The following is a 26,822-nucleotide window of genomic DNA, read 5'->3' on the forward strand; positions in this document are numbered from 1 at the left end:
TTTTCCAACCTATAGCTCAGCTTTGCTCACATACAAGACAACTGATGAGATACAGTGGAATGCAAAAATTTGGTCTCCTCTGGTCAAATGTTTTGTCATTCGTCAACAAATAAACACATCCTCAGAGAACACACTTCTTTACATTTTTATCCACAATATTTATTTTCTGAATTTAACACATTGGGGGAAAAAATAAAATGTGGTCTGTGCAAAAGTTATGGCGCATTATGCATGTATATAAATAACACTATGTTAAACTCAACACATTAACATAAAAATCAACAAAACATGCACTTTGATCACATCCAGGGGTATTCAAACTTTTGCATACGACTGTATGGCCTTTTATTTGCCATTGATTAGCATATCATTATATAAAACTATATTCAGTCCAGGAGTATGAAGGCAGCTGATGGAAGGCACATTAACCATTAGGTTAATCCCAAATTTCCCACTGGGGATTAATACAGTACATCTATCTACAACCCAAGTAACATAATCTAAAACTACAGTCATAACAGCAACATCCAGTGTTGTGAGATGTTTCAGTTCACCTCTTTAAGAGCATGAGTTCCTCAGTGACAATCACAATACTCTTATGCTGTTGTCATCGTCTCCACAGGGTGAGTCTGAGTCTGTGTACTGTCAGCTGCCACAGGCTGAGGGTGAGTTTCCTTAGTTACATAAGCTGAAGACACTGGCACAGAAAGTGTGGTTTCCAGGCCAACCAGTGATGCACTGATATCCCAAAGTTTGACAGCTACTTCCTGGTCCAGAGCCCTGGGGGCGGGCTCCTTCTCTGTCAACACATCAAAGTATCGGCCAGTCACCCCTTCCAGCTCCTCAGCAATGGCAAGGTAGATACTGGGCTGTGCACCAAGCTTAGGTGACTTTATCAACAGATAGAAAAACGGACCTGAGGAGGACAGTAACAACCACACAAGCATTGATTTTGGCTCTTTCAGAAGTTGCTTCTCAAACATCATCAGATAAAATGTGTTTACACGCACCAGCCACTCAGTTAGAAACTCCTGCCTCTATAGCATCGCATTATTGCTGGTGTACAGTTAAAGACTGTAGCTTATCTGCTGATACACAGTTTGTGCCATTCTCTACTTCTTGATCAATGTTCAGTTCTGACCACAGAGCTGCTCTTGGGTGGATATTTTTGGGTGGTGGACCAATCAACAATGACACTGGTGGTTATAAAAGGTATAATCAACCATATATCACTACCATATCAGCTTGATCCACTAGAATCACCCAAATAATATCTGGTCAACAGCAGCCCTGTGGTCAGAAAATGACCAATAATGAATGGGGTAGAAGAGATGGTATGCTGACAGAAAGTGCATGATACTAGATGGGCTACAGTCCAAATGTACACATATAAACTAGACTTAAAAGGCAGGTGGAGGGCATAAAATGGCTAGTGAGTGAAAGAGTAAGTGGGGTTTTTTTTCTACCCAATATTTTTCCCAATTTAGTCACCAACTCCACCCATCACATGACCAAGCTGGGAAGGCCAGCACAAGTTTTGTCCAATACACAATACACAAGGCGTCAAAGCAACTTTTCAAAATGGCTGCTGACGCAACATAGTTAAACAGTTCAAAAGGCTTAGAGGAGAACAGTAACTACCAATTATTTTACATCTTATTTTACATCAGCTAACAGACGTAACTAGCATCCTGCTGAGTGGTGGGGTCGAGGGAGGACCATCCTACCCACCCAGAGAGAGTGAGGTCAATTATGCTATCTTTAAATCCCAGCCATGGATGACTATGGCATCACCGAGACCCAACTCATGATTTCCTAAAGAAAAGGGCCAACGCTTGGACAGTTGTGGCTCCCAGGAGCCTGCTAGGTAGCCGTAACTAAGACAGTGAGATTTTGCAGTTTATTAATTAATTCATTTCCCCCCCCCCCAATTTCCTCCCCAAATTTATTCATATCCAGTTCCACCCACAACTTAGGACTCCCCTAGTCACATGATACCACCAGTGCTAGGAGGGCAAAGGCTAGCGTAGGCTTACTCCGAGACCTGTGAAGCACCACCGCATCTTTTCAAATTGCTGCTCATGCAACATCATTGGCCAGCCAAACATAGTTGGAGGAAAGCAGCAACAAACACAAACAAAACAAATCAGCTAACAAACACCTGCACTGGCTAGCATTGCCCTGAGTGATGGCGGGAGACTGGGGGCCATCTTATCTACCCAGAGAGTTAGGCTAATTGTGTTCTCTTGGACTCCCAGCCAAAAAAATTGTGCAGTTAGCCTATGCGTTATTTAGATGAATGGGCACTGAATGAGATGAATGAGATGAAACCACTCCTTAGACTCCTTCATCTGCAGATAACAATTATTTCTGATTAATTAAATAGAAATTCAGCTAATATTTCTTAATGTCTGGATAATTTAATTGTTGAGACAATTAAACAAAGTCATACAAAATGGTTTGATGTGAATTCTAGAGAAATTGATTCACTCTGACTTTCTTTACAGTGGTGGTGATAGGAAACAGGAGTTATGACGTATACAATGCAAATGTAGCCATTTTACTTACTATCCAAAACCACCAGTGTGTCTTCTTTCATATGTAATGTTAATAATGCCAGAATAGTGGCAAACCTGAAAGAAACTTATTTGGGTTCTATTTGCTGTACATCGCCCTAAATGTGAAAGGTGAATGTAATTTTTTACATTTTGACCAAAATTACTGTGAAACACTGTCTCAAGCACCAGACAACCTGTTCATAACAATTTCACGTAATAACGTTTTGTAAGGTAACTTAAGAGGCATTAAACTCTTTAATTCAGACTCATTTAGTTTCTCTAGAACAGAACATTTCACACCAAACCACTCTGAATGTTTTCATCTTAACCACATACTTATGAAGAAATTACATAAAACTGCTCCCTTTAATGGACTGACTGTTAGTTTGTTCGACTCACTGAGTACAGAGCTGGAGAACTGGGACTGGTGTATTCCAGTGTGTCGACCTAATTCCGTGGCAACAACCCCAGGGTGCAGAGCATTTACTGTCACTCCCGTACCTAAAAAAAAAACACACACACACACACAATACATTCTTTGAATAGACCAGGTTAATACTATTACACACTATTATAGCCAGAATTCACAAACACACACACACACAAATGATCTTACATACCCTCAAGTCTGCGGGCAAGCTCTCGTGTAAAAAGGACGATGGCAAGCTTGCTTTGACAGTATGCTTTCTTAGTGTCAAACTTCTTCCTGTCCCAGTTCAGGTCTGTAAAGTCAATCTCCCCAATAATGTGCGCCAAAGACGACAGGTTGATCACTCTACTGGGGGAGGAATCCTTCAGTTTATCCAGCAGCAGATTGGTCAAAAGAAAATGGCCTATTACAGGACAGGCAAAGAACACTCAATTAGTACACATACATGCGTGTGTGTGTGTGTGTATGTGTGTGTGTATATATGTACACAATTTATTTATTTTACATAAAACCATTTTAGATTGAATCTAACTGCTTCACATGAACGGAAAATTTGAAAAAGAGGCCTTTAGCTTCTTGGATCATTTGTCTCACACGTGCATTCCATATACTCATACTTCTGACCATCATATCCCACTAGAATTTTGAAAAAAATATGACAGTCATTCACAAGTCAAGCAGGCACAGCGGCATGAGAAAATTCACTGCAATCGCTCCTATGTTTAAGGCTAACCTCAAAAGACCATCTGCCTCACAAATAAAGTGGAAAAAAGAATAAACATTTAACAAGACAACACAGTGGCCACAAAAAACTATCTGAGCATGTTTACCAAACTACTGATAAAATCTAATGAAGATATTTGGGTCACTTCTTAAATGTTTAAGAACACGACTGTTTCTGAGAAAACACTTTTAGCACAACATCAAACTGATAGTGGAAGAATTCCAACAGGACAACAGCAAGGCTACGTAAAGCACAGAGGTGGAAACGTTACGTTAAACAAAAAGCCTGGGACTCTTACAATGTCCCAAAATATACAGAATTATGCTTTCTCTTCCTTACTCTTCAAATGGATTCCTAATCTTCAGATCTAATAAGCCACGTGACTTGCTGCAAGCAAGTAAAAAGGTAATTGCTGCTTATCAACAACAAAAGTATTTTACAAACATTATATAGGCTCCTGTCGATGATGCAATATTAACTAAAATCTCAACCAAAATATTAGCCTTTCCATCTATCCGTCTTACACAGATTCTGTTTTAATGTAAGTAGCTATGTTGTTTATTTTACACATAGTAAGTAAACATCTGTATAAGCTTTCATTACCTGTCCTGTCTCAAATCAGACGAATGATCCCTGATGTAGCATGAATAAAACTCCTGTGTGACAGAGAAACCTGAATAAAACATGACCATAATGCAGGAGACTCCTTTATAAGCAAACAACTCAGGTTCCACTGTTTGTTTCTGTCTGGGTGCCTGTTCTTGTATTATGTCCATCTCTGCTATGTCCTTACCCAGGTAGTTGACTCCGAGCTGCATGTCAAAGCCATCTTCAGTCTTTCCTGGAGGACACCTCATCACAGCCGCATTATTGATCAGGACATCCACCCTTTTCTCCTCTAAGAGACAAAGATCTTCGTCATTTCACATTTTCAGTATAACAATTCATGCAATCCAGCACCCCCCCGAGGGAGAAGCGGCTTGGAAAATGAATGAATGAATGAATGAATGAATTAATGAATTCATGCATATAGAGGTAATCCACGTTAAAAATGCAGGTGTAAATGTACACAAGACACCTTTAAAGGGTCCATGTATGTAAAACTGAATCGTGCTTTGCTGCAGACTGCCCCTTTCTGTCATGTCATGACACCAACATTTTTACATATACTCGTTTATTCAGCTTATAGCAGTTTAGGTCCACCCACTCTCCCTTTTGTTACAAGGAGTGTTTCAGCCTGGATTGCTTTTAAAATAAAGCGCAATACTGGACAGCCAATCAGAAAAGAGGTCATTTGCATATAACAGTCTTAAAGGCACAGTAACAAAAACTAATTTTAATGAACAAAGAGAAGTTTCAGAAAAAATGTGTGAAAAATTCATATGACTCTTTTTGGTACATAAACCTTCCCAAATACAGTATAAAGTGAACCTAACAAAATGCATTAAAAATCTAAGATATCAGCCCTTTAAAACTGATCGCTCAAAGCACCATAGGAGCTTTGGTCTGAGACATACTAAGAAGCCAGATGTTATTTAGGAGTACATCCATCCCGCCAAGCCACAAAATCTATCCCAATACATTATATCATAACACATGGTCTATAAACGTCTGAAGTCATTGTGTAGTCAGCACCATACCCATATAAGGAACTCGTTATAGGAAAAATGAATACCATTTTCAAAAATTTCTGCTATTAAAGTCTGTGGCAAGTAAAAATGTTCTAATATCAATATCTTTTATCCTACCTACATTTTTTTGTTCGAATGCCACTGAATCCTCTGTGAGATTATTAAAGAGTAGAAATGAATATTGCTACAAGCAAACAAACACTGCTGCACATAGAACACCCCATACAAACCAGCAAGCTTTTTTCTGATTTTCAAAAACGTCATTCATTTTCAAGAAAAATGCTCATACCCAGAGTTAAATGCCTTAAATGCAGCTGGCCTCAAAATGATGCATGACTTTAGAGGTCTATGACTGTAATGACTATACAACACAACTTGGAACATTAATCATTAACTAAAACCTTGCAAGACTCATAATGCCATTATACATTAAATAGACATCAGACCAACATGCTGCCATGAGTGATCATGTGCAGGTATGTGTCCTACCCTCGTTGATCTTCTTAGCAAAGCTACGTATAGACTTCATTGAAGCCAGATTGAGATGTCGTGCGTAAACGTGAGGGTTCAGCGTGGACCCTCTGATCTCACGTGCAGCGGCCTCACACTTTTCCATGTCGCGACAGGCCATAATAATCCTGCCACCTGCCCAGGAATCAGACAGAAGTCACAAGCCATGTAAGCACCATATGTCATAAAACAAACAACAAAGAAGATAGACTGCAACTACAAGAATTATGTCTCAGGATGATCTGATCTGAGCTGACAAACGGTTCTGAAACTTGTGAGGCCTTGTTAGGTGCTGTGGATTTGTAAGTCACTGGAGCAGAAATGGACCCTAAGTTCGGCTTCAGAAGCACATGTAGATGTATCTTTTGCATGTTAAACGGGTGTCAACTATCGAGATTTTGTCAGTTGGACTCTGACTCACTGTCTGCACAGCTGTGTGAATGCAATTTAATACAGTGGGTTTTATCTGTCCAGCTCTGTGAACCATGAGGCTCTTAGAGCGGGATTGTCACTGTAATATAGAAGCTTGTGACATTCATTTCATTCAGGTTATACAGTTTTATTTGAATCATTTTGTTGGTTTTAAGCAAGAAATTCTTGTGAGTTTTCTGACACATTTGTTTCTACCAGGTTTGTTGTAGTTGAAGCGTCATTTTGAAAAAACGTCCTACAGCCCTAAAACCGTGGACTCTGGTTGGCCTTTTTGCATGTTGGTTACTTGGCCTTTTCTGTAGCCGGTTCTTGGTCACACTCAGTGACAAAAATCATCAGACTAAAGTACTTTATCTTTAACCAGACTCTCTTATGACAGTCTGGCTTGTGAAAATGGATCCTGACTTGGAACTTCAAGAGAATTTCACCAATTTTTCAAAATTATACAAATCAATTGTTAAGATGTAATCAAAGTCTTTCAGAGTGGTCTCATGTGCATTATAGAGAAAGTTATCCCCTATGATTTTTTTTTTTTACAGTGGTAGTGACCGGAAGCAGGGATCACAAAGTCAAATCACAAACATTTTATTGGCAGCCTCAAACAATTAGTGAACCTACATGTGTCTTCTGAGTTTTATATACAATGTTGATAATAGTAAAATAGTGGGAAATGCTAAAAGAAATTACTTCAGGTGCTATTTTGCCTTACATTGTTCTGTGTATATGTCCATTATGGATATAATAAAAGGCTAAATGTTCTGAAAACTACAGTAAAATTATGTTTCAGGTATCAGATTATATATATATTCTCTGTGGACACTTCAGACGTCTGGTTCCACCACCACCGAGAACAATTCTGACTTTGTAAATTTTTCTAATGTAACGCATTTCACATCAAATTACTCTGAATGGCTGTTTTACATCTAAGTGATTTAATTATGCTATTTTTTTTATTAGGGGAATTCTTTAATGTCTAGAATCATACCTCGCTTAGCAAGTTCCTGAGCCGTCTCCTTTCCAATTCCTGTATTGGCCCCAGTTATGACCACCGTCTTCCCAGGGATCTTTGCTTTACTCGGGCATGGGCCTCCAGTGATGTAGTCCCTTGAGAGGAGCAAAGAAAGGATATGGAAAAACAAAATGACATTAGTTTGTTTTCTGTCAGTGATTCAGATCAACTGGCTCAGCTCACAAATAAGAGCTGACTCTTTTAGTTCCTGTATGGCTCCTCATTCAGTTACAGTTTTTGTACCCATGAATCGGTTTAGAGATATGATCTAGTATGCAATATTGAACAAACTCTCAAATAATTAACAGAACTGCATTTTTATTCAGTCTAAAAAAATCAAAAAAGTAAGATGTTGGTAAGTAGATATGCAGACAGGCAAAATGCAGACAAATCGGCCAATCAGTCATGAATAAGCAAAGGCAGTTTAAAAAGTAAAAAACAAGAATAACTAGTGAAGCACATTTAAAAACAGAAAACACAGAAACATATTTGCTTGAAGGATAAATCAATCATGTTGATCTGATTGAATTACAAACCTGTGCAGTATTGTGTAATGGGTGAGGTACATTATAATGTATTCATACTGAAAGGAATACATTATAATAAAGATTGTATTAATATTATATTCGTAATTAAAATATTATTTAAATAATGATCATGTTGATTTTTTACACGTATTGTATTAATATTATTTATTAATGATAATATTTATTCCTCTCTGTTACAGGAAATGACTAATCTGACATGTTTGAATCAGTGGATGTCAGATGGGACCAAAACCACCACAGTGGGCAGATTTTATTTTACTTACAGCCGTGTCAGTGATACACAGGGAAGGAACGTGGGGTGAAATACTCTTACAAATGCCTTAAAGGAGTAAAATCTATATGTGTGCCTTGTAGCGACCAAATCTCTCAGAAAGCAAAGTTAACAGGAGTCGTTATGCTAAGCTAACTTAGCAGGGCTAACGTAACTCACTTCAGCAACACGGCGCCGCCAATAACCGTCCCGAATACAGACACGGGCAGAATAAACTTCCTCATGGCGGGAACGTTAAAAGAACATCAGCTGAACGACTTAATAAAAAACACCAGCAAATACCAGAATCATATTAAGCTCGACTTCACACGTTGGCTACAAACTCAATGTGAACGTGACGTCCTCATTTCGGGAGCGCTCCAATCCGCGTACTTGTGTACTAAGTAGGGCGATTAGAAAGTGCGCACAATTCAAATACAAAACATTGGTAGTCCAACATCGAGCACTCAAAAATGACAGTCAACGACGCTCACTTGACTGAGCTTCATGTTCTGCAGAGATTTTAACTGTACACGCACACGGCTAGATTTTGAGTACTAGTGGACTAGCTAATGTACCAGTTTACAAAACGCCACTGCTCTATTTGGAGCGCACCCAACATGCACCCAACACACGCACCCAACACACACACACCCCTAGTAGCCAAGATGAGCAAGAATCACACAGAGGAAACGGGGGAAATGTCCATTTACTATGTCCATATTTGTGTATGAGTTTAGCAGGTGTAGGGTGATGATGCGTAAACCTACACACAGTCTGAGGAAAGAAACTAGAACATCAGGCAGGTTTTTGGTTGTTTAAAAAATAAAATAGGGCCTAGTAGTAAATCTTGCATCAATTGGACATCTCAATTTTACAGAACGTGTAATTTGTCTGATAATTTCTAGTCTTTGCTTCTTCTCATAAATTACGTTATTAATCAAAATACAGCAAATACAGCATTAAGACCTCTGTCTTCATGATTTCCCCTCATTTTATTAGACTGTCAACAGATAAATGGCTTAAAATGCCAATATCGTTTAACTACATTTAGTTATTGTGATTACATTAATTACATACTATCATGTAAACCTGTTTATTATCATCATTATTGCATCAATAATAACTATAACCATTTAAAGAATATCATTCAACATTTAATAGATAAGTGTAAATGATTACTGTACATTATACAATGTACCAGGTTTGGACGTAATTGTGCCTCAGTGAAAAACTCACAGGTAAACTCATCCGCTGCAAGACAGGAGCCAAAAAGGTCACCTAATTCTAGTTAACCATCAATATAGCATGCATGTAACTCCATGGTAGTGTTCTAACCCCATATTTTGTGTAGGTTGCTGTGGGTTCAGTGACAAGGTATTAAAACAGTGAACTGGAAGGTATGACGGTATGAAAGAATGAGCTGACAATTAGAGCTTTTGAAGCCATTTTCATTCAAATCGAACCATGATAAAAATGCTTGTACGATTCTGGAAAAATCCAACTGTGGACAGCACCAAATAAAAAACAAAACAGTCAGTGAAACACCCGTGACTGACGTGTGTTTATAATGAAAATCTAACAAAAGCTGTAGGTGAAGATTCTTCAAGATGAGTCCAACAAACTGGCCAGACATTTCATGTGGAAGAAATATTCACATTGTGCTCTAGTCCAGTAGCTCTCAGCACAGGTGCTGACCAGCACTGCCAAGCACATTATATTCCTTGACCCAAATGGTGCAGTTGTAGTTCTGCTGTCATTCCCAAAACGTCTTGCAACGTATCATTTCTCATCATCTGTTTAAAAGGGCACTAAATGCAGACTCTGCAGCGACCTCTTACTCAGAATTCCTTAAAATTCAGCCAAGTACTAACCGGAGGGAACAGCTTTGTTTATAGCCGTCATCAGAAAAAAAATTCATATGAGAAATAAAATGCATTTCATATTATTTAACTTACCACTGAGTTGTGTTATGCCTGCAAGCTGAACTGAATCGCTGTACATGTGCAAATTAGCTAAGTTAAAAACAAGTGCAAACAATTCTGCCATCATCAAATATGACGCATACAGATTTGTGATGTCAAGGTTGTAATGATAGCAGAACCCTTTATAAAACGCTATATAGAAACAAGGTTCTATATAGTACCATATACAACATTCTCCATCAATCTGAAGAACCACTTCACCATGCAAAGAACTCTTTAGGCATACAAGCAATTCTTTGAGTGTTCATGGTTCTCTATAGAACCATTGTCTCTAGTAAAAGACTCTTAAAGAACCATCTTTAAGAATGTGCACTAAGTACTGATTTAGTGTGATGAAAATATAAAGCAATTGTACGCCAGTACATGGACTGAGAACATTTGCTCTAAAACAGTATTTCCCCACTCTGGTCTTGGAGGTCCCACTGTCCTGTTGTGCTTTCTTTGTATTTCCATTGATAAGATTTAATGTGGAAGCAGCGCCAGTCTGATAGCGTGGTAGGCTACTCGGCTGTTGCCACGACTATCACAGGCCTGTCTAATCAAATGGGGACAAAATATGTAATAGGAAGAGAATGAGATGTGCTTTGTTTTCTGTAAGTGCTTAAAGTAATTTGAGAGAACAGCAACAGGAATCTGACACTGAGCAACAGGAACACAAAATCATACCTTTTTTATACAAACATTTTAATGTCATACATATTTACAGGTTCAGACATATTACTTGTCTATGATTCTCATCCACATCACTGGGGCTCTGATCTGTGTTTCCTGCTCTATCGCACTCTCCTTGTCTCATGAAGTTATTCTGAACAGAGTGAGATGTTTCGAGTGTAAATCGTACAGGTAGCGAGTCCACAGCACTACGTGTGATGGAACAGACAGACACAAAGAGTTTGATCTGGTGATCATGAGAGAATCTGAATGACCTCTTTGGCTCTGTGTGCTCTCCTCTCTGCCTCTGCAGCTCCACCCTCGGTGTCCTCCTGCCCACCCCAACGGACCAGAGCCTCTGCTTTCTGCACAGTGGTCTCTCGAGCAACTCCCTTGAGACCCTCCAGATATGATAACAACACTGCAAAATGAGCATCAGACACCTGAAAGGAGAGAGAAGAGAGAAAGAAAAAAATTGGAAACATACCTTAAAAAACAACAAATATATATATGTTATATATATGTATATATTATATATATATATGCCGAAGGAGTTTATTCATCTGGTTTTAACAGATTGCACTTCCATACCTTCTCACTGTCAAACATATGCTGCAGTAACCACACCTGCCTCGTCTTCTGAAATTTCCATTCCTCCCGCTTCTCTGACCAGCTGTGGACAGATACACACACAATTACATCAAATGTGAAAAGGAAAAAAGCACAGTAACTAAACCAGGTTCAGATACTCGGACTGTGATTAATCCGGGTTCAGATACTCGGACTGTGATTAATCCGGGTTCAGATGCTCGGCCTGTGATTAATCCGGGTTCAGATGCTCGGCCTGTGATTAATCCGGGTTCAGATACTCGGACTGTGATTAATCCGGGTTCAGATACTCGGACTGTGATTAATCCGGGTTCAGATACTCGGCCTGTGATTAATCCGGGTTCAAATACTCGGCCTGTGATTAATCCGGGTTCAGATGCTCGGCCTGTGATTAATCCGGGTTCAGATGCTCGGCCTGTGATTAATCCGGGTTCAGATGCTCGGCCTGTGATTAATCCGGGTTCAGATACTCGGCCTGTGATTAATCCGGGTTCAGATACTCGGCCTGTGATTAATCCGGGTTCAGATACTCGGCCTGTGATTAATCCGGGTTCAGATACTCGGACTGTGATAATCCGGGTTCAGATGCTCGGACTATGATTAGCTAGTGGCTGAATGTATGAGTGTATGTGTGCTGTTATGATTCACCATGTGAGGTACTCCAGAGCCTGTTTCTGGGCCACATTGGTCTTGAGCTCCTCTTTTTCACTCTTCTCTTTCTGATTCTTTTTCTCCTCCTTTCGCCGAATCTTCTTCAACTTCCTCTCCAGTACTCGTCTCTCCTCGGGCGTCAGGTCATCCCCTCCCTCCATCCCTTCTTCCTCCACTTCATTCATCTGTGCTTCTGCAGGCTGATCAGCTTCTGCAGGAGAGGTGAACTCATCTGAACTCTGCAAGAAACAGAGAAAAAAAAGATTCCTGACTAATATACATATACAGAACATAAACACACAAACATACACATTTAGAATGTGTGTATACACACACATACATACACACACACACACACACACACACACACACACACACACATATATATACACATATATATTACATCTTACACACACACACACACACACACGTGCGTTTATATATGTATAACACACAATTTGACCAGTGGTGTTCAAGATTTTGCACATGACTGTAGATTTTGACACTTTAAAATAAACAGAAATGGGAAACACAGCTTCCTTCCATAATATGACATATTTCCATGTTACCAGGGAGGGTCTCTGAGCTGAGCATTTAAACTCAGTGATAAGTGAGAATGATGGGAGGAGAATGAAACATGATGATATTGATTAATATTATTTTGCCCTAACCAGTGCTGATGTACTTAAACATCAAAAGACCTCAAATTTACTACACTCTGATAAAAGATTGCAAGAAAATAAGAATTTAAATGAGATGTTATAATGAAGCGGGTTTGAACGAACAAGTAAATTCACCTTCAAAAAAAACCTTCATTATGCATAAAAGTCAACAGTAGAAATGTCACTCTGAAGATGTGAGCATTGTGATTCTATATGAGTGAGAATGAGAGAGTGAGAGAAAGAGTGAGATAGAGTATGAGAGAGAGACAGTATGTGTGAGTGTGAGAGAGTGAGAGAGACAGAGGGAGCGAGCGAGAGAGCATATGAGAGAGAGCGCGCAAGAGAGAGAGAGAGAGAAAAAGAGTGAGATAGAGTACAAGAGAAAGAAAGTATGTGTGCGTGTGAGAGCGAGAGTGAGAGAGAGAGCGAGTGAGTGAGAGAGAGAGTGAGTGAGTGAGAGAGAGAGCGTGTTTATTGTACATAAATGCAAAACAATTCCAGGCACTGTGGAGATGGAATGGTCACTGATGTAAATGGAGACGTCTCTAAACCCTGCTGCCCCACTCACAGAACATATGGTCATAAACCCTTCATCCCCATTTTTTTTGGTTTTTCTTTTTTTTTTCCTTTTTTTTTAAAATATATATTACTTGAAAGTGCCAGCTGCGTTTCATATCAGAAGCAGTCAATAAAAACAATCCAATATTGCTTGGAATCAATCTTATTACATTAAGTAAGTAAGTCACCTTGGATGAGCTGCCCACCCTACCCTGATGTTCTCATAGACTCCTAGATATTCCTAATATCAATATTACTGCTGTTAATATTAGTAGTATAATCACTTGTAGGTAGTTTGACCAGAGGAGGATGGGTCCCCCCTGGTGAGCCTGGTTCCTCCCAAGGTTTCTTCCTCAGTTCTGAGGGAGTTTTTCCTTGCCACTGTTGCCCCTGGCTTGCCCACCGGGGGGGTTTCTGTACATTCTGTACATTCTTTCAGTCCTGTGGAAACTTTGTCTTTTCTGAAATCCTGTAAAGCTGCTTTGTGACAACATCCGTTGTAAAAAGCGCTATACAAATATATTTGATTTGATTTGATTTGAAGTCCGGCCTTGTTCTAACAGTTTTTTGTTCTGTTTGCTCTACACTGGATAGGGGCAAAACTGTTCAGAACAAACCAAAACTAATACAAATTTCAGTTGAAGTGACACTGATGGTGGACAATATGGCAATATTTATTGTTTATATTATATATCAAAAATTAATATTTTGACATATAACATATGAAAACGAAGTAGTGTGATATTTTTGCCATATCAGACAACTCTCAGCGACACCTTTACCTTTAGGACCTTCAAACCACTTGCAAATGGATCAAAGAGCATGTACAAAGGCAACATGGAGGAATACTGTAAACTGTGGCAGACAAAAAGCAGATTAGTGGAAGGAAAATAGGAAGGAAAAAAGCCTTGGCATGAGAAATGCGGGAGTAACAGATCTCCTGAAGGACAGTAGAGTCTTAATAAGAAAGTTAAGAGTAACTATGTTTCTGGAACAAAAGCTTCCAGGAACCTGTTCATCCGACCGTCTGTTAACCCAGCATGTTATCTTAAACACATGTATGCACACAAACATGCTGTTCTTAAGCTCAGTGTATTGGTTGGTCTGTTTGTCTGTCTGAAAAGGTAATGGACCTCTCAAAGTCGTCCAACATTTTGTTTGGTGTAAACAGAGCAAGCGATTGTGTGTGTTTGACCGGTCCTCCAGTATTTACATATTTACAAAAGACACTCAGCATCCATTAATCTGAAAGTTAAAATAGATAGGGATACAGCGAGAGAGCGATACAGGAGATACAGCAAGAGAGCGAGATCAAGAGAGAGCGAGAGAGAGAGAGGGAGAGAGAGAGGTGTGGGTATAAGATCAGATGAAAGAAAAGCGATTCTGTGTTCAGACACCATGCCGGTCAGGAACTGCTCATGGAGAGGTAAGAGTATGAGAAAGTTCCTTTCATTATGTTTCAGACAGAAATGATTACTTACATTTTTAAACTGTTTTGCTCTGATATGTATCCATTAGATTTGGGTGATATGGCAAAATGTAATATCATGATACTTCAGGAAGTTTTTTTACAATGCAGTGTGTCACAATGTTTATTTTTTCTGACATCTGATAAGTTAGAGCAGAAAACGTAGCGCCACATTTTAAAAAACTAGGAATCCAATCACTGGCATTCAACATTTTACACAAATCTAATTATACAGAACTTATTATGCTTTGTAATCAAACGTGCAGTTGTTAAGTGTTGTTTGTGTGCTGACAATCCACAATATATCCACAATATGCACAGAAAAGCATATTATGTCATTCTCTAATGTAGTTTATTGCACCAATGATGAATGTTGTCATATACCGGCCAGCTCTAATATCTATGCTGAAGTTACTCTGCTTGCACGTCTAACTTAAAAAGTATTACTCCAAAGTACAAATCCAACCCCCCAAAAGTATGTAAAATGCAAATAAAAACAGAAATTAGAGATTTACAAACTGTTCTTTAAAGATTGATCGTTGAAAACAGCACTAAGAGATATTTAATATTTTACCTGATCAGCTTTACTGTTTTTTTTTTATTTACTAATAATTCCAAATTTGACACCTGCAAGACATTCCAAAAACGTTGCGACAATTTAAGTGCCAATGCAAGACTGAGAGGTTTGTAGAATGATCAAAAACACCGTGTTTAAAATTTCCTATAAGCAGTTGGTAAACTGTGGAAACTTGATAGATCATCTCAAACATGTAAATATAGCAATGTTTATTTGAGTATCACTCAATAGGTTAAATTAAAGATGCAGCACTTGAAATGCTTATGAGACCATAAATATTTCAGAAAGAAATACCACCTCCTTAACTCCCTCTTTCTTTTGTAATTAAAGTTTTACAGCAGGTTTAAAACTTGACATCTGTTTCCTGTGGAGAAAAAAAAAAAATCACAAGTTCTATTTTTTTAACCATCATTGGCATCAGAGAAGTGTTATAGTTAATGCTCTGAGATTTTATTATTTCAAAAATAAAATGTGAAAAACTACGAGTTATCCTTTTAAATATATTTTAAATGCTAAGGCAGAAATGTGTGATTGGACTTCTGACTGGATTTCTATCCAGGGAAAAAAGTAGACTTGACATGTAAAAAAAAAGGTCAGAATGGCTTGGATTTTGACAAAGGTAAGATATGCATCTAGCTCAGTCAGAGTGGACTGACACATGGATTAAAATGGATGTGTACAGTTGTATGTGAAAGTCTGAATACCTGGTTCAATTAAATGTTTTGCTGATTAGAATTTGAATAAGTTAACATGCTTTACAAGGCAAATTCAAATTTGACATTTTTCTGCAATTTATAGTGCAAGAGTTTAACATATTGGAGGGAGAAATAAAAATAAATCACACTCTTGCTTAGGCCACATTACATTTTTCTTACAGTATATTATTCATCAAATAAACAATAATTGTTTATTTATATGTGTGTGTTCTCTCGTATTTACACGTGTTAATATATGTTGACTTCATTAACACATGTAAAATGACCAGGGATGTGCAACATTTTGCATGAATAAGAGGTCAAATATCCTTGCTGTCAGACCATTTACATAATTTGAAATTACCAGCTGCCATTTACTTTGTGTTAAAATCTCAGGAAGAACGGTCCAACAGAAATGCTCCAAAAGGAATGAATCATTTTTCCATTAATGTACATTAAAAGAAAAATATATTTTTCCCTTCTCTTGTAGAGTTAAACTATTTGGAGATATGAAGTGATGACACATGCCCTTCTATGTACATTTGCATTTCTTTTTCAGCACCAGTGGAGAAACAGCGTCCTTTTCTTCGCCAAATTTCTCTTGAACTGAAAATCTAAAAGAGGAATAAGATGGACGAACTCTCAAGCTTTGCTTTCACCCACAACAACTCTAAACACTCCTGGTCTGTGGTCAGCAATAACCATACAGACACTGACTTCTACACTTTTAACCTCCTCCTCTCCTGCTTTTACACTGTCTTCCTCTTCCCTCTTGGCCTCGTGGGTAACATCCTGATCCTGCTGGTGAACCAGGACTCCTGCCAGCAGAGGAGCAGGCCGGACCCTTACTTCACCAACCTAGCGCTGGCCGACCTGGTGCTGGTGCTGGACTCACTGATCGAGGTGTTCAACCTGAGCGCACATTACTATGACGACGCAGTGCTGTGTACTTGCATGGCGCTCTTCCTGCAGGTCAACATGTACAGCAGTGTCTTCTTCCTCACCTGGATGAGCCTGGATCGCTGTTTGGCTCTAACAGGCCTAACATCTCATGCACTGGCTGCTGCTCATGGCTCAGTGAGCCACCATTCAGGCCTCACGTGCGCTGCCATCTGGGTGGCTGCTATAGCCAGCACCCTGCTGCCGTTCACCACAGCTCATGCCCGTCATGGCTGGGGGCGGGGCTTTTGCTTTGCAAGTGCACCCGAGGTCCAGTGGCTAGAGGTGACGCTGGGCTTCGCTGTGCCGTTCTGTGTTATTGGTGTGTGCTACGCCCTGATCGGTCGTGTGCTGTTACGGTCCGGACGGACACATCGCACCAAGGCGCTTCAGATGATTGCGACTGCTGTCAGTGTCTTCTTCGTGTGCTGGCTGCCTGAAAATGTCTTCATCAGTGTTCACCTGCTGTGCGGGACCACCGAACCATCACGCCGTCGTGGCAACAGCACACTGTGGCAACAGTACCCGCTGACAGGTCATGTAGTCACGTTGGCCGCGTGTGCCAACAGCTGCCTGAACCCGCTAGTCTATGGCCTGCTGGGAAAAACCTTTAGACGCAAACTGCACCTCTTTCTCAAGAATCACCTGTACTGTCATGATGCACCCCAACGAACCACAAACGTGACCCACGTGCGCTTCCATCATGGCCTGCGAGTTAAGATCACACACAATATATGCACTAGCCACAGCCAGGAGGAGGGGGAGGAGCATGAGCGAGACAGAATGTGTGCGTGAGCAGCGGAGTACAAAAGAATTGCGTGAAAGTCGAATTGTCTATTTGAACCACAAACACCTCTCAGATCTAGTTATCAATGTAAATCCTGTGGAACACATGTAGGGCTGTGCTTCCATGGTGTTGTGCTGATTGTATTAAGTGATACCTTTTTAATCCCACAACTGGGGAAATTCCACCTCCACATTTAACTCATCCCTGAAGTGAAACACCACATACACACTAGTGAATGAACACACACTAGGGGGCAGTGAGCACACTTGTCCGGAGCGGTGGGCAGCCCTATCCCGGGGAGCAATTGGGGGTTAGGCGTCTTGCTCAAGGACACCTCAGTCATGGACTGTCGGCGCTGGGGATCGAACCGGCAACCTTCTGGTCACAGGGCCAGTTCCCTAACCTCCAGCCCACGACTGCCCCCAAATTATAGCACACCTACTAAATATGACTGGGTATAAAAACAGAAATGTTCTTCACTTCTGCATGTTTTTAAAACAACAGAAATGTGTCCTTCTAAAGGAAGTACATTGTCTTAGTATACAACAAAGCACTTTAGTACCTCTAAATGTTGTAAATGTACAAAGAGCATTTCCCATAGGCTTCCATGTGGCATACAAATGCACCAGGTTCAAGGTTAAAAATTAACAACAGTAATAATAAAAGTAAGTTCTGTTCATGAGCCGCCTTTAACAAACCCAAGGACGCTTTACATTGGAGAGGGAAAACAACAAAACTGATGGGCTCTGAAAGTCAGAAGGAGTAATAAGTACTACATTATAGTACATATAATATAAATTTGATATACAACAAGATACTGGTAATTAGTGAAACTGATTAAGGACGGAGTGATAGACAGTACAAAAACACAATAATTTATATTTTATCTAATGAACTTCATAGTTTTTTTGTGAATATATGCTCACTTTTTAATGCCTGCAACAGGTTCCAAAACAGTTGGGGCAGGAGTATGTTTACCACTGTCTTACATCACCATTCCTTTTAACAACACCTAATAAATATTGCCAGTCATAAGTTATAAAGTCTTCAGTTATGCGACCTTACAGGGCCTTCATTGCTGTGTTTTGCACTTCATAATGCGTCACACAGGAGACAAGGCAGGCCAGTCTAGCACCAGTGTCCTCTGATTACGCACAATGCTGTTGGAATGCGCAAAATGTTTCTTGCTGTTATGTTAAAATAAGCACAGATCTATCTATCTCGATCACCTTCAGTGTTAATGGTGCTTTCACAGAGGTGTCCTCCTCCCTCTGTGACCTGGGAACCAATTTTGTGACATCATATAGCTGTCTAAATACAAGAGGAAATGAGAGAAGCTACTCCAAACACCTGCTGAAGTAGCTTCAAATGGAGGATACACAAGTGTATGCTATCCAAGAAGACTTTTGCACATTTTAAAATGATGTCATTACATACACGCCCAGAGACTAATATTGAGCAAAACAACTATACTTTAAATTCTGTGTTTTGTTTGTGTTTATATATTCTCCATATTGTATAATTTGCACTTAGTTAAAAAACCAAAACACACATACAAATGTGAATTGTCTGGCTCTGCTGTAGCAGCTGTGACTGGATACAGGAGTATTATGAGCTGTGACCGGCTTTGTTCATAAATAGTCAACAACAGATTTAATGACACTGAAAGAAATTAGGGAGAATCAGACCATTAATTTCTGCTGGTTCTCTTCATTCCTCCTGCTCCTGTCCTCTCCTTGATTCCTCCATGTTCTTCCAGGGTATGAAAGGACAGGTAGCAGGGGAGGCAGAGGACAGGAGTAGTAGCAACATTTCTGGATGCAACCCTTCCCATACATTGATTTTTTTTTGGGCTACAATGACTGAAAGAATAAGCTAAAGACACGGCTTCTTTACGGTACTTTGCTTACATGGACATGAGTGCTTTGCATGCATTAACTGAACGTCCGTTACCCTGCAAATTAATTATACTGTATCTAATCACAGGACTGTACTCAAGCTTTGTATGCATCTCTGCTGTTTTGCAAATAAACCAGCAGCACCACCATGTGGTGAAAATCTACTGAATCATTTCAAATGATTTAAACTGGTGGAAAGGCATCATCAGAGGACAATTATCTGTGGATTATCTCAATTATCTCACATTGTGTGATGTGATGTTGATAGCTGAGCTTTTTTTCTTGTGGTACAGTGCAAAAAACAAAATAAAATAAGTAAATAAAGCACTTGGCAGCATTGACTTTTGTCATGTATTTAATGCTAATTATCTATTAAATAAATTAATGCATGTAAAATATTAGTAAAACTGGAAGGAAATATCAAAAAGCATGTCAAGATCATGGTAAACTGATATTGACAACATTTTCTCCAGCTCTATATTAAATGTTTGGCATGGAAGTTTTGTTTTTAAGTAATGGAAAAGGAATTACTTTGTTGAGAAAGCGTATAAACCCTGAAATACTGACAGATATTGGAGCTCCCTCATTTGTGTTAATATGTAACCAAGGTTAATGAAGTAATATAACTGATCAGTGAATGTGTTTACATGCACTTAATTATCTGAATAATTAATAATCGGAAAATCAGATTTCTGCTTTGCAACCAGCCCATAAACCCGCAGAAGACGTGACATAAATGTAATGTAAAACTCACTCAAACTTCATTCTGCAGCTTTTTTTTTTTAAACATCACGCCACTTTACCTGAAAATATATACATACTTCATCGAAATGATGAAGAATATTTAAATCCTTCATTTTGTGATGCATGTAGCTCCAAAAGTGTTTTACTGCCACCTCACGGCAGCACCGCTTGCTTATTTCTGGCACCACAGTCTATTTATGTACAAGCACAGACTGAAAAAGCTCAAAGAAATCAGAGAACGAGTTTACATGTACTGAGAAATCCAATTACTGAGCTTAAATCCAGCTCTCTTTATTGGATTTCCTAATCGGATTTATAGACCCTACACTGATCTAAGAAATCAGAGTATGCTGTTTACATGACCATTTGAATAATCAGATAACTAAAGAAACCTGAGTATGATCGGATTACTGAGTTCACAAACATACTCACTAATTAAGAACTGGTCCAAAACCAAAAATGAGAGTAGCTACAGTGACAGTGCGCTAAAATAACTGATCAGTGATTAATGTGACAAGGTCTGCAGCAGACTAACTAACAGCAGACACAGCCAGACAGAGTTTACTGACAGTCAGAGTCCAACTCCATGTTTCTTTGGAACATCTGAATTTCACAATCCAAACAAATCCTGAAGAATAAAATCAAATCCTGCCCACATTTATGTCCTGTCTGATTGTTGTTTTCTGTACTTCAACTGTGTTTTCAGTGGGCTCTAACCCACAGCCATCCAGAAGAATGTAGTGTGCTCTCTCTAAAAGGTCTCTGTAAGAAAAACAAATCTAACTGCATTGTGGAGAAAGCAGAAGGCAAAGGTGGAGCAGTGGAGCAAAGCAGGACATTAGGCTATGACAAGAGGCAAAACTGCATAAGCAGAAAAAAAGGCTGCACAAACCTTGCTTTTGGTCTTCCTCTGCTTCTTTTTCTTCTTGCTTTCGAGTGTTGTGACGTCATTTATGTCAGCTTTCTTTTTCTTCACCCCCGAAACTTCATCAGCAGGGACAAACGTCTCAGAGTCCTGTAAATAAAACACACACTGCAATGTTTCTCCTCTAATTTTAATCCCTGCCAGAAAACAAATACATTCATGTAAATATGAATCAGAAATGACAGTACTGTGAAAAAATTAGAGACCACCCTTCCACTCAAAACAGCCATGACAGTACAAGACCTTCACTTTTCATCATCATAAAAAAAAAACAAACAGGAAACATATTTAACAGAAAATCACACAAGAGCCTCAAATTTTTTCAACAATTACTGTGTCTGTTCTTTGCCTTTAGTACAGCTTCCATTCTCTGTGGGTGGCTTGCTTTCAGCTTTTCAAAGAAATCTGTAAGGATATTTCCCACTTCCAGTTCAGTCTTGGTTGCTTGCATTTTCTGCATGTTACGATCCAATCAATTACAAATATAAAGACAAATTAAGGTCCAAAAAACCTTACTGCACGTCTCATTTGGTCAGTTTTGGTGTTCCAGTGTTCTTCCTTTTTTGTTTATTACCTTCACTAAGTAAGGGCATCTTGGCAGCTACACATCCTTTCAGACCCAGAGCCTTAAGATGGAAGGATGAACAGAAACACCTGTAGATTTTTTCGGATCTGAATCAAGAGTGAAGCTTGATTTTCTCTCCTCTCTCTCAGAGATGAAAGCTGTAAGTGTTGTTTATGAGATGGGGACAGTTTTACTGTCTACCAGGTCTTGCACAGTTCCCAGAGTCCCACTTTCTCTGTGTGCTTTACTCATTTTTTTTAACTCCAGCTTGGAAAACTCTTGTTTTGTCCACTTACTTTCTTTTGATTTTTACGCCTTCCTTATGCAAGTGTATTGTCCGATATACAATGTTCTCAGAAATACCTCTTGAGAAATTAATAACTTTTACCTAATGGCCATGAAAATTTAATTCTAATGACTCTGTGATCTAGCTAAGCAGATTCGCTAATTGAAAGGTGGAGGAAGGGAAACAAATTATTATTGTTTATTATTTTGTATAATAATGTACCATGATGTAAAGATTATGGGAAAACCTTTAAATTGTATGATGTAATAAATTATGCTTAATTTTACCAGTGAAATGAAATAGTCATAATAACTGTCAGTTTTGAATATCGGACTGTCTTTTGTCACAAGTTTGACAGATGTGGAAATGCACATAATAATGATGAAAATGAATCAATATAGAACCTTGAACACCCAAAAAACCCTTTGCATGATTAAATGGGGTTCTATACAGCACCAAAAAGGTTCTTCTATTGTTACGATATCAAAATGTCAAGCTTGTAACAATATTAGAACCTTTTTGGTGCGCTATAGAAACATTTTAAAGGAGTTCTATACAAAATAATCTACAGCACAAGTAGCAATGGATCTGTAATGTTCTATCTGAAGAACCCTTTTATGATGCGAAGAACCATTAAACCATGCCAAGGGTTCTTTCAGCGTTCATGGGTCTATATATAAAAAAAACAAGTTTCTTTACTAAAGAACCCTTGAAGAACCATCTTTAAGAGTGTATGAGTGTCATTTTCAAATAATACATATCTATACATCACAAGAGGATGTTTAAAAGGAATAACAGCTGATAATAATATTGAGTATGATGATGATGATGAAGAACATTTCTTGTCACTAGTCACAAGTACCAGCGAAATGGCCATCAACCCATCCGAGCACATACAATATGACAAATGGGGGGGGGGGGGGGTTTGGGGTTGGGGGGGAACGGGAATACAGGAGAGGAAAATACAGAATACATGGGGAAAGGGAGGAGATAAAAAACACCCCCAGACTATGTTCCTAAGGGAATACAGTCAGAAAAACACCTCAGCACATATAAGTACACATTACAACCCAGAGTATAATACACTTTGTGAAATTTCTTTCTATAATAAAAGTGCTATTAATCACAATAAAGCACTAATGACAAAGTGTAATCTACCGTGTTGCACTTACCTCATATTCTGTCTTCTTCCTCTTCATTTTCTTCTTGTCTTTCATGGCTTGTTTTGACTTCTTTTTCTCTGAAGAAGCCTCGGGCTGAAGAAGTGGACTCTTCGCCATCGTAACAGTAATGCAGCTTCTACATGGACAACACACAACATATCAGGTCAGACAATGGAATTATAAACATGATCAATACCAACGTCACCTTTGTGTCGTTGGGTGGTTAGTAGCTGTGCAAAACACACTTCCTGATCAATTCATTGATTTCACAGGCTATGTGGTTTTATGTAAAACATACATACGTTATACATACATATGCTTTCAGAGAACTTTGCAAAAAAAGACTTGCACCAGGCCACTGATACTATGTGCCATGCCTATATCTGTTTATTAACACGCTGATGTCATTTATTATACATTTTAGGCATCCCTATTACTAAATAACACGCGTAACATTTGTTGTAACAAGCTGTAAACGTACTTTTAAAAAATCAGCCTGATTTTAGTAGAGTTTACTGTGGGAACAAATATTAATACAAGATTTGCTTGGGGTATGGGTCTGACATTTCTGAGAGGAATCGTAATTTACTGCTATATCGCGGAAACATTTCAAACGCCTTACAACAACATCACAGTGTTCACTTCGCCTTATGAGCAGCTTCAGGTAATATTTTTTGTCCATTATCTTTATAAACTTTCGAGTCCCGCCGAAGCTAAACCAGCGTCTTATTCGAATTTTCCCGTTCCACCTTAAATGGTGCAGCGGTTAATGAAGGCGACAGAATGTAAATGCTACTTCATTTAAGTTGGAACGAGAAAATTCGAATAAAAAAGTTGGCGAATAGGAAGCCAACTTCAGCTTCTTAAAGTCCTGCTCCTTACCAACACTTTAAACACCAACATTTCAGTCAACAGCTGAGAAAAGGTCAATTATATGATACATTTAGTGGCTAAATTTAATAAATAGAAATGGAAAAACATCTGAATCACTTACATCGTTTAGATGTTGGCTAAGTAAGTTATTAACGTATTAAATTTACGTTGATTTACCAACCGCTTTACAACAACTCTCTACTTCCACACGGCATGTAATCCACGTGTCAGGACGCTTTCTGTAGTTACACCTCAAACTCAAAATCTGATTGGTTTAAACTCACACCCGCCGAGATTTCTGGGATTTGTAGTTTTTTCCCCCTCCCCTTTCACAGCTCCTTCGTCAGGCAGCCTAAAGTCAGGACACCAATTAACTATTTGTTCCTATTTCCTAATTTTCTTACTCCAGATTCCAAAAATAAAGGTAAACAAATAAACGAAAAATAGATACGATTAAATTAAAAAACGAACACTTCAACACCGCTTTCCGACATTATTACCGACATTCACAGGTACACAAAGAGTTCAAATAAAAACTAATCATATTTCGGTCTGTTCAGATTCACATTAAAATGAGTAAACGTTTACATTTAAAGAATACTACCAGCGTATTTCAGCATGTGGAACCAAAGTCCAGTTAGCCGGGCATTTTTGAGAGCCGGACGCGCAGCGTGTTACATGACCTGAGATGTTCAATGTGAAGAGTCGTGAATATGGCATCTTCAGCGGTGCGAAGGATTTTAGCTGATATTACGCGGTTTTCTGGAAGACCTGGAACATCTAGTGTGTGGAGTTTGAGGTGAGGACCATGGCAGTTATAAGTCCCAGAGCTTTGTTTTATCAGCCAGGCCGTTTCTTTAAGGTGTTGCCCTTTTCGCGCAGTAAAGTCGCTCCGGTCTTCCACTGCAGGACTTGTAGCTGATCTTATGTTCTGTTTCTTGGGCTTCGTTTAATGTGAGGTTAATATATGCTAGAGAGTGTTCTCAATGAAAAAGGGCTTGAAACCTGCAGACTAGTAGTTCTTATTCAAGAGTGACAGGTCAAGAAAGGTTAATGACCACGTCCCTGAATCAGATGTCAGCATGATGACAACAAAAGGCTGGAGGAGGACCAGAGATGGGAAACACTGTTACACCGGCCGGAATGGTCAAAGCTTAAAGGGGAGTTCCACCCATGATTTCAAAATGTCGGAAAGATTTATTTCTTGAGATGTAAACAGGGTAATTAAGACTGGTTTGATGTGAAATGTAGTTAGTAGAATTTAATTGTGGAGAAACTTACATGACAGTTTTTTTACAGTGGTGGTGATAGGAACCACGGGTCCTGGGGTCTGCAGCATGAAAATGGCCATTTTATTTACATTTTATTTCACTTTATTTAACCACCAATGTGTTCTTAGATTTTAGTGGTAAATCTGAGAAAAGTAAGTTTTCTCTGGTGACTATTTATGGAGTAAGATACACTGTAAAAGAAAACTTTATCAATGTGTCAAACCTCAGGCAGCGTATATCTAACCATTCCGTGTAATAACTTTGAGAAGGAGCTTTCATAGGCACTAAACTCATCAGATGTCTGGTTCCTCTTATCACCACTGTGAGTCAGTAAGTTGCTGTAGAACAGCGCATTTCACACTAAACCTGAACTCTGAATGACTTTACTTCTCAACCATTTGTGTGAAATTTAAATAAAGTGGTGTTCCCCTTTAAATCACATTTTTTAAAATGCTATGATCCCATCTTTCTTTCTCCTTCTCTTTTAGACCATGCACAGTTCGAGCACTGTCTGTCACTTCACATTGCTGCACAAAATCCCTAAAATCTCCAGGTGGAAATGAGGACGACCTGTCCAAACCCATCAAGTTCTCCACAAGTAAAGGCAGCCATCGGACTTGGAAGGTGGAACGCTCAATGGGCAGCACACACCAGCGGCCTTGGTGGCAGGTTTTGCCATTCAGCGTATTGGGAGTCTCCTTCCTTCTCTGGTGCTTTTTCCGTAAGGAGTCAGAGATTGACCAAGCTCTCGAAAAGCAGCTGTTTGAATATTTACCTGGGTTACTGACATTCATGGAGGAGGAAGAGGAGAAAGAGGAGCAAACAGAGGCACTCAAAGAACCCGGGCAAAGGACTAAATGAAGTCTATACCTTCAATATTTAAATGTCATTACTGCATTGTTTGAATCCTTTGAGGAGGGAAAAAAAAAAAGAAAGACAGGACTAGTTTGTGATGTAAATGAGTTGTGCAGACACTATTAAAGATGGTCTTGATAATCTTTATTTGATGACACTGAAAGTTCAATAATTATTTGGTGTAAGGAATCTGCTTATGGCCACGATTAGCTTTGTGACCCTGACACAATTGAAGTGTATGAATGTCATGTTAAGTTTGAAAAATATAAAGAATTGTTTACATATGCAGAGGTCAGTGTTTTACTGTGCAATCTGTGCAATAGCAAAGATGAAAATGATTTAGAAATCCACATGCACAAGTTCACTCCTACCTAGAGTTGGGGGAAAAAAAAACAAAAAAAAAAAAAACTTCCCTGTAGTTCTGGTGCAAAACAGTAAATTTCAGACACCAGCCATGGCTTTGAAATTTGGGGTGCAGAATCTTCCCTAGGGTTGTGTTAAATATCCAGGTTTTTATATCCCACCCTGCTCCTGGTGGTCCATCTTCCACACCTGCTCTCACCAATTA

General features: G+C 39.1%; 4 protein-coding genes across 5 annotated transcripts; 2 read left to right on the forward strand and 2 right to left on the reverse strand.

The window, feature by feature from the left end:
* Positions 1-213: 213 nt before the first annotated feature.
* On the reverse strand, positions 214-8,771 carry LOC108429215 (retinol dehydrogenase 13). The gene is made up of 7 exons (XM_017700805.2): positions 8,273-8,771; positions 7,271-7,389; positions 5,833-5,988; positions 4,506-4,610; positions 3,179-3,391; positions 2,958-3,059; positions 214-916 (listed from the first exon to the last, which is right to left on the reverse strand). The coding sequence occupies exons 1-7, from the start codon at positions 8,335-8,337 to the stop codon at positions 597-599; spliced, it is 1,080 nt and encodes a 359-aa protein (XP_017556294.1). The 5' UTR covers positions 8,338-8,771; the 3' UTR covers positions 214-596.
* A 1,969-nt stretch (positions 8,772-10,740) lies between these two features.
* LOC108429217 (uncharacterized protein C7orf50) lies at positions 10,741-24,817 on the reverse strand. 2 transcript variants are annotated; one of them, XM_017700811.2, is made up of 6 exons: positions 24,733-24,817; positions 23,265-23,391; positions 21,209-21,331; positions 11,986-12,227; positions 11,320-11,401; positions 10,741-11,171 (listed from the first exon to the last, which is right to left on the reverse strand). In XM_017700811.2, the coding sequence occupies exons 2-6, from the start codon at positions 23,370-23,372 to the stop codon at positions 10,983-10,985; spliced, it is 744 nt and encodes a 247-aa protein (XP_017556300.1). In that variant the 5' UTR covers positions 23,373-23,391; positions 24,733-24,817; the 3' UTR covers positions 10,741-10,982. The 2 variants fall into 2 exon arrangements, with proteins under 2 accessions (XP_017556300.1, XP_017556299.1); XM_017700810.2 differs by lacking the exon at positions 24,733-24,817 and adding an exon at positions 24,250-24,365.
* On the forward strand, positions 14,541-17,897 carry LOC108429214 (G-protein coupled estrogen receptor 1-like). The gene is made up of 2 exons (XM_017700804.1): positions 14,541-14,634; positions 16,508-17,897. Exon 2 carries the CDS (start codon positions 16,579-16,581, stop codon positions 17,680-17,682), a length of 1,104 nt encoding a protein of 367 aa, XP_017556293.1. The 5' UTR covers positions 14,541-14,634; positions 16,508-16,578; the 3' UTR covers positions 17,683-17,897.
* Positions 24,766-26,538, forward strand: c3h16orf91 (chromosome 3 C16orf91 homolog). The gene is made up of 2 exons (XM_017700813.2): positions 24,766-24,927; positions 25,888-26,538. Exons 1-2 carry the CDS (start codon positions 24,842-24,844, stop codon positions 26,258-26,260), a joined length of 459 nt encoding a protein of 152 aa, XP_017556302.1. The 5' UTR covers positions 24,766-24,841; the 3' UTR covers positions 26,261-26,538.
* The last annotated feature ends 284 nt before the right edge of the window (positions 26,539-26,822 follow it).

The sequence above is a fragment of the Pygocentrus nattereri genome, chromosome 3 (genome assembly GCF_015220715.1).
Source record: "Pygocentrus nattereri isolate fPygNat1 chromosome 3, fPygNat1.pri, whole genome shotgun sequence".
Lineage (NCBI taxonomy): Eukaryota > Metazoa > Chordata > Actinopteri > Characiformes > Serrasalmidae > Pygocentrus > Pygocentrus nattereri.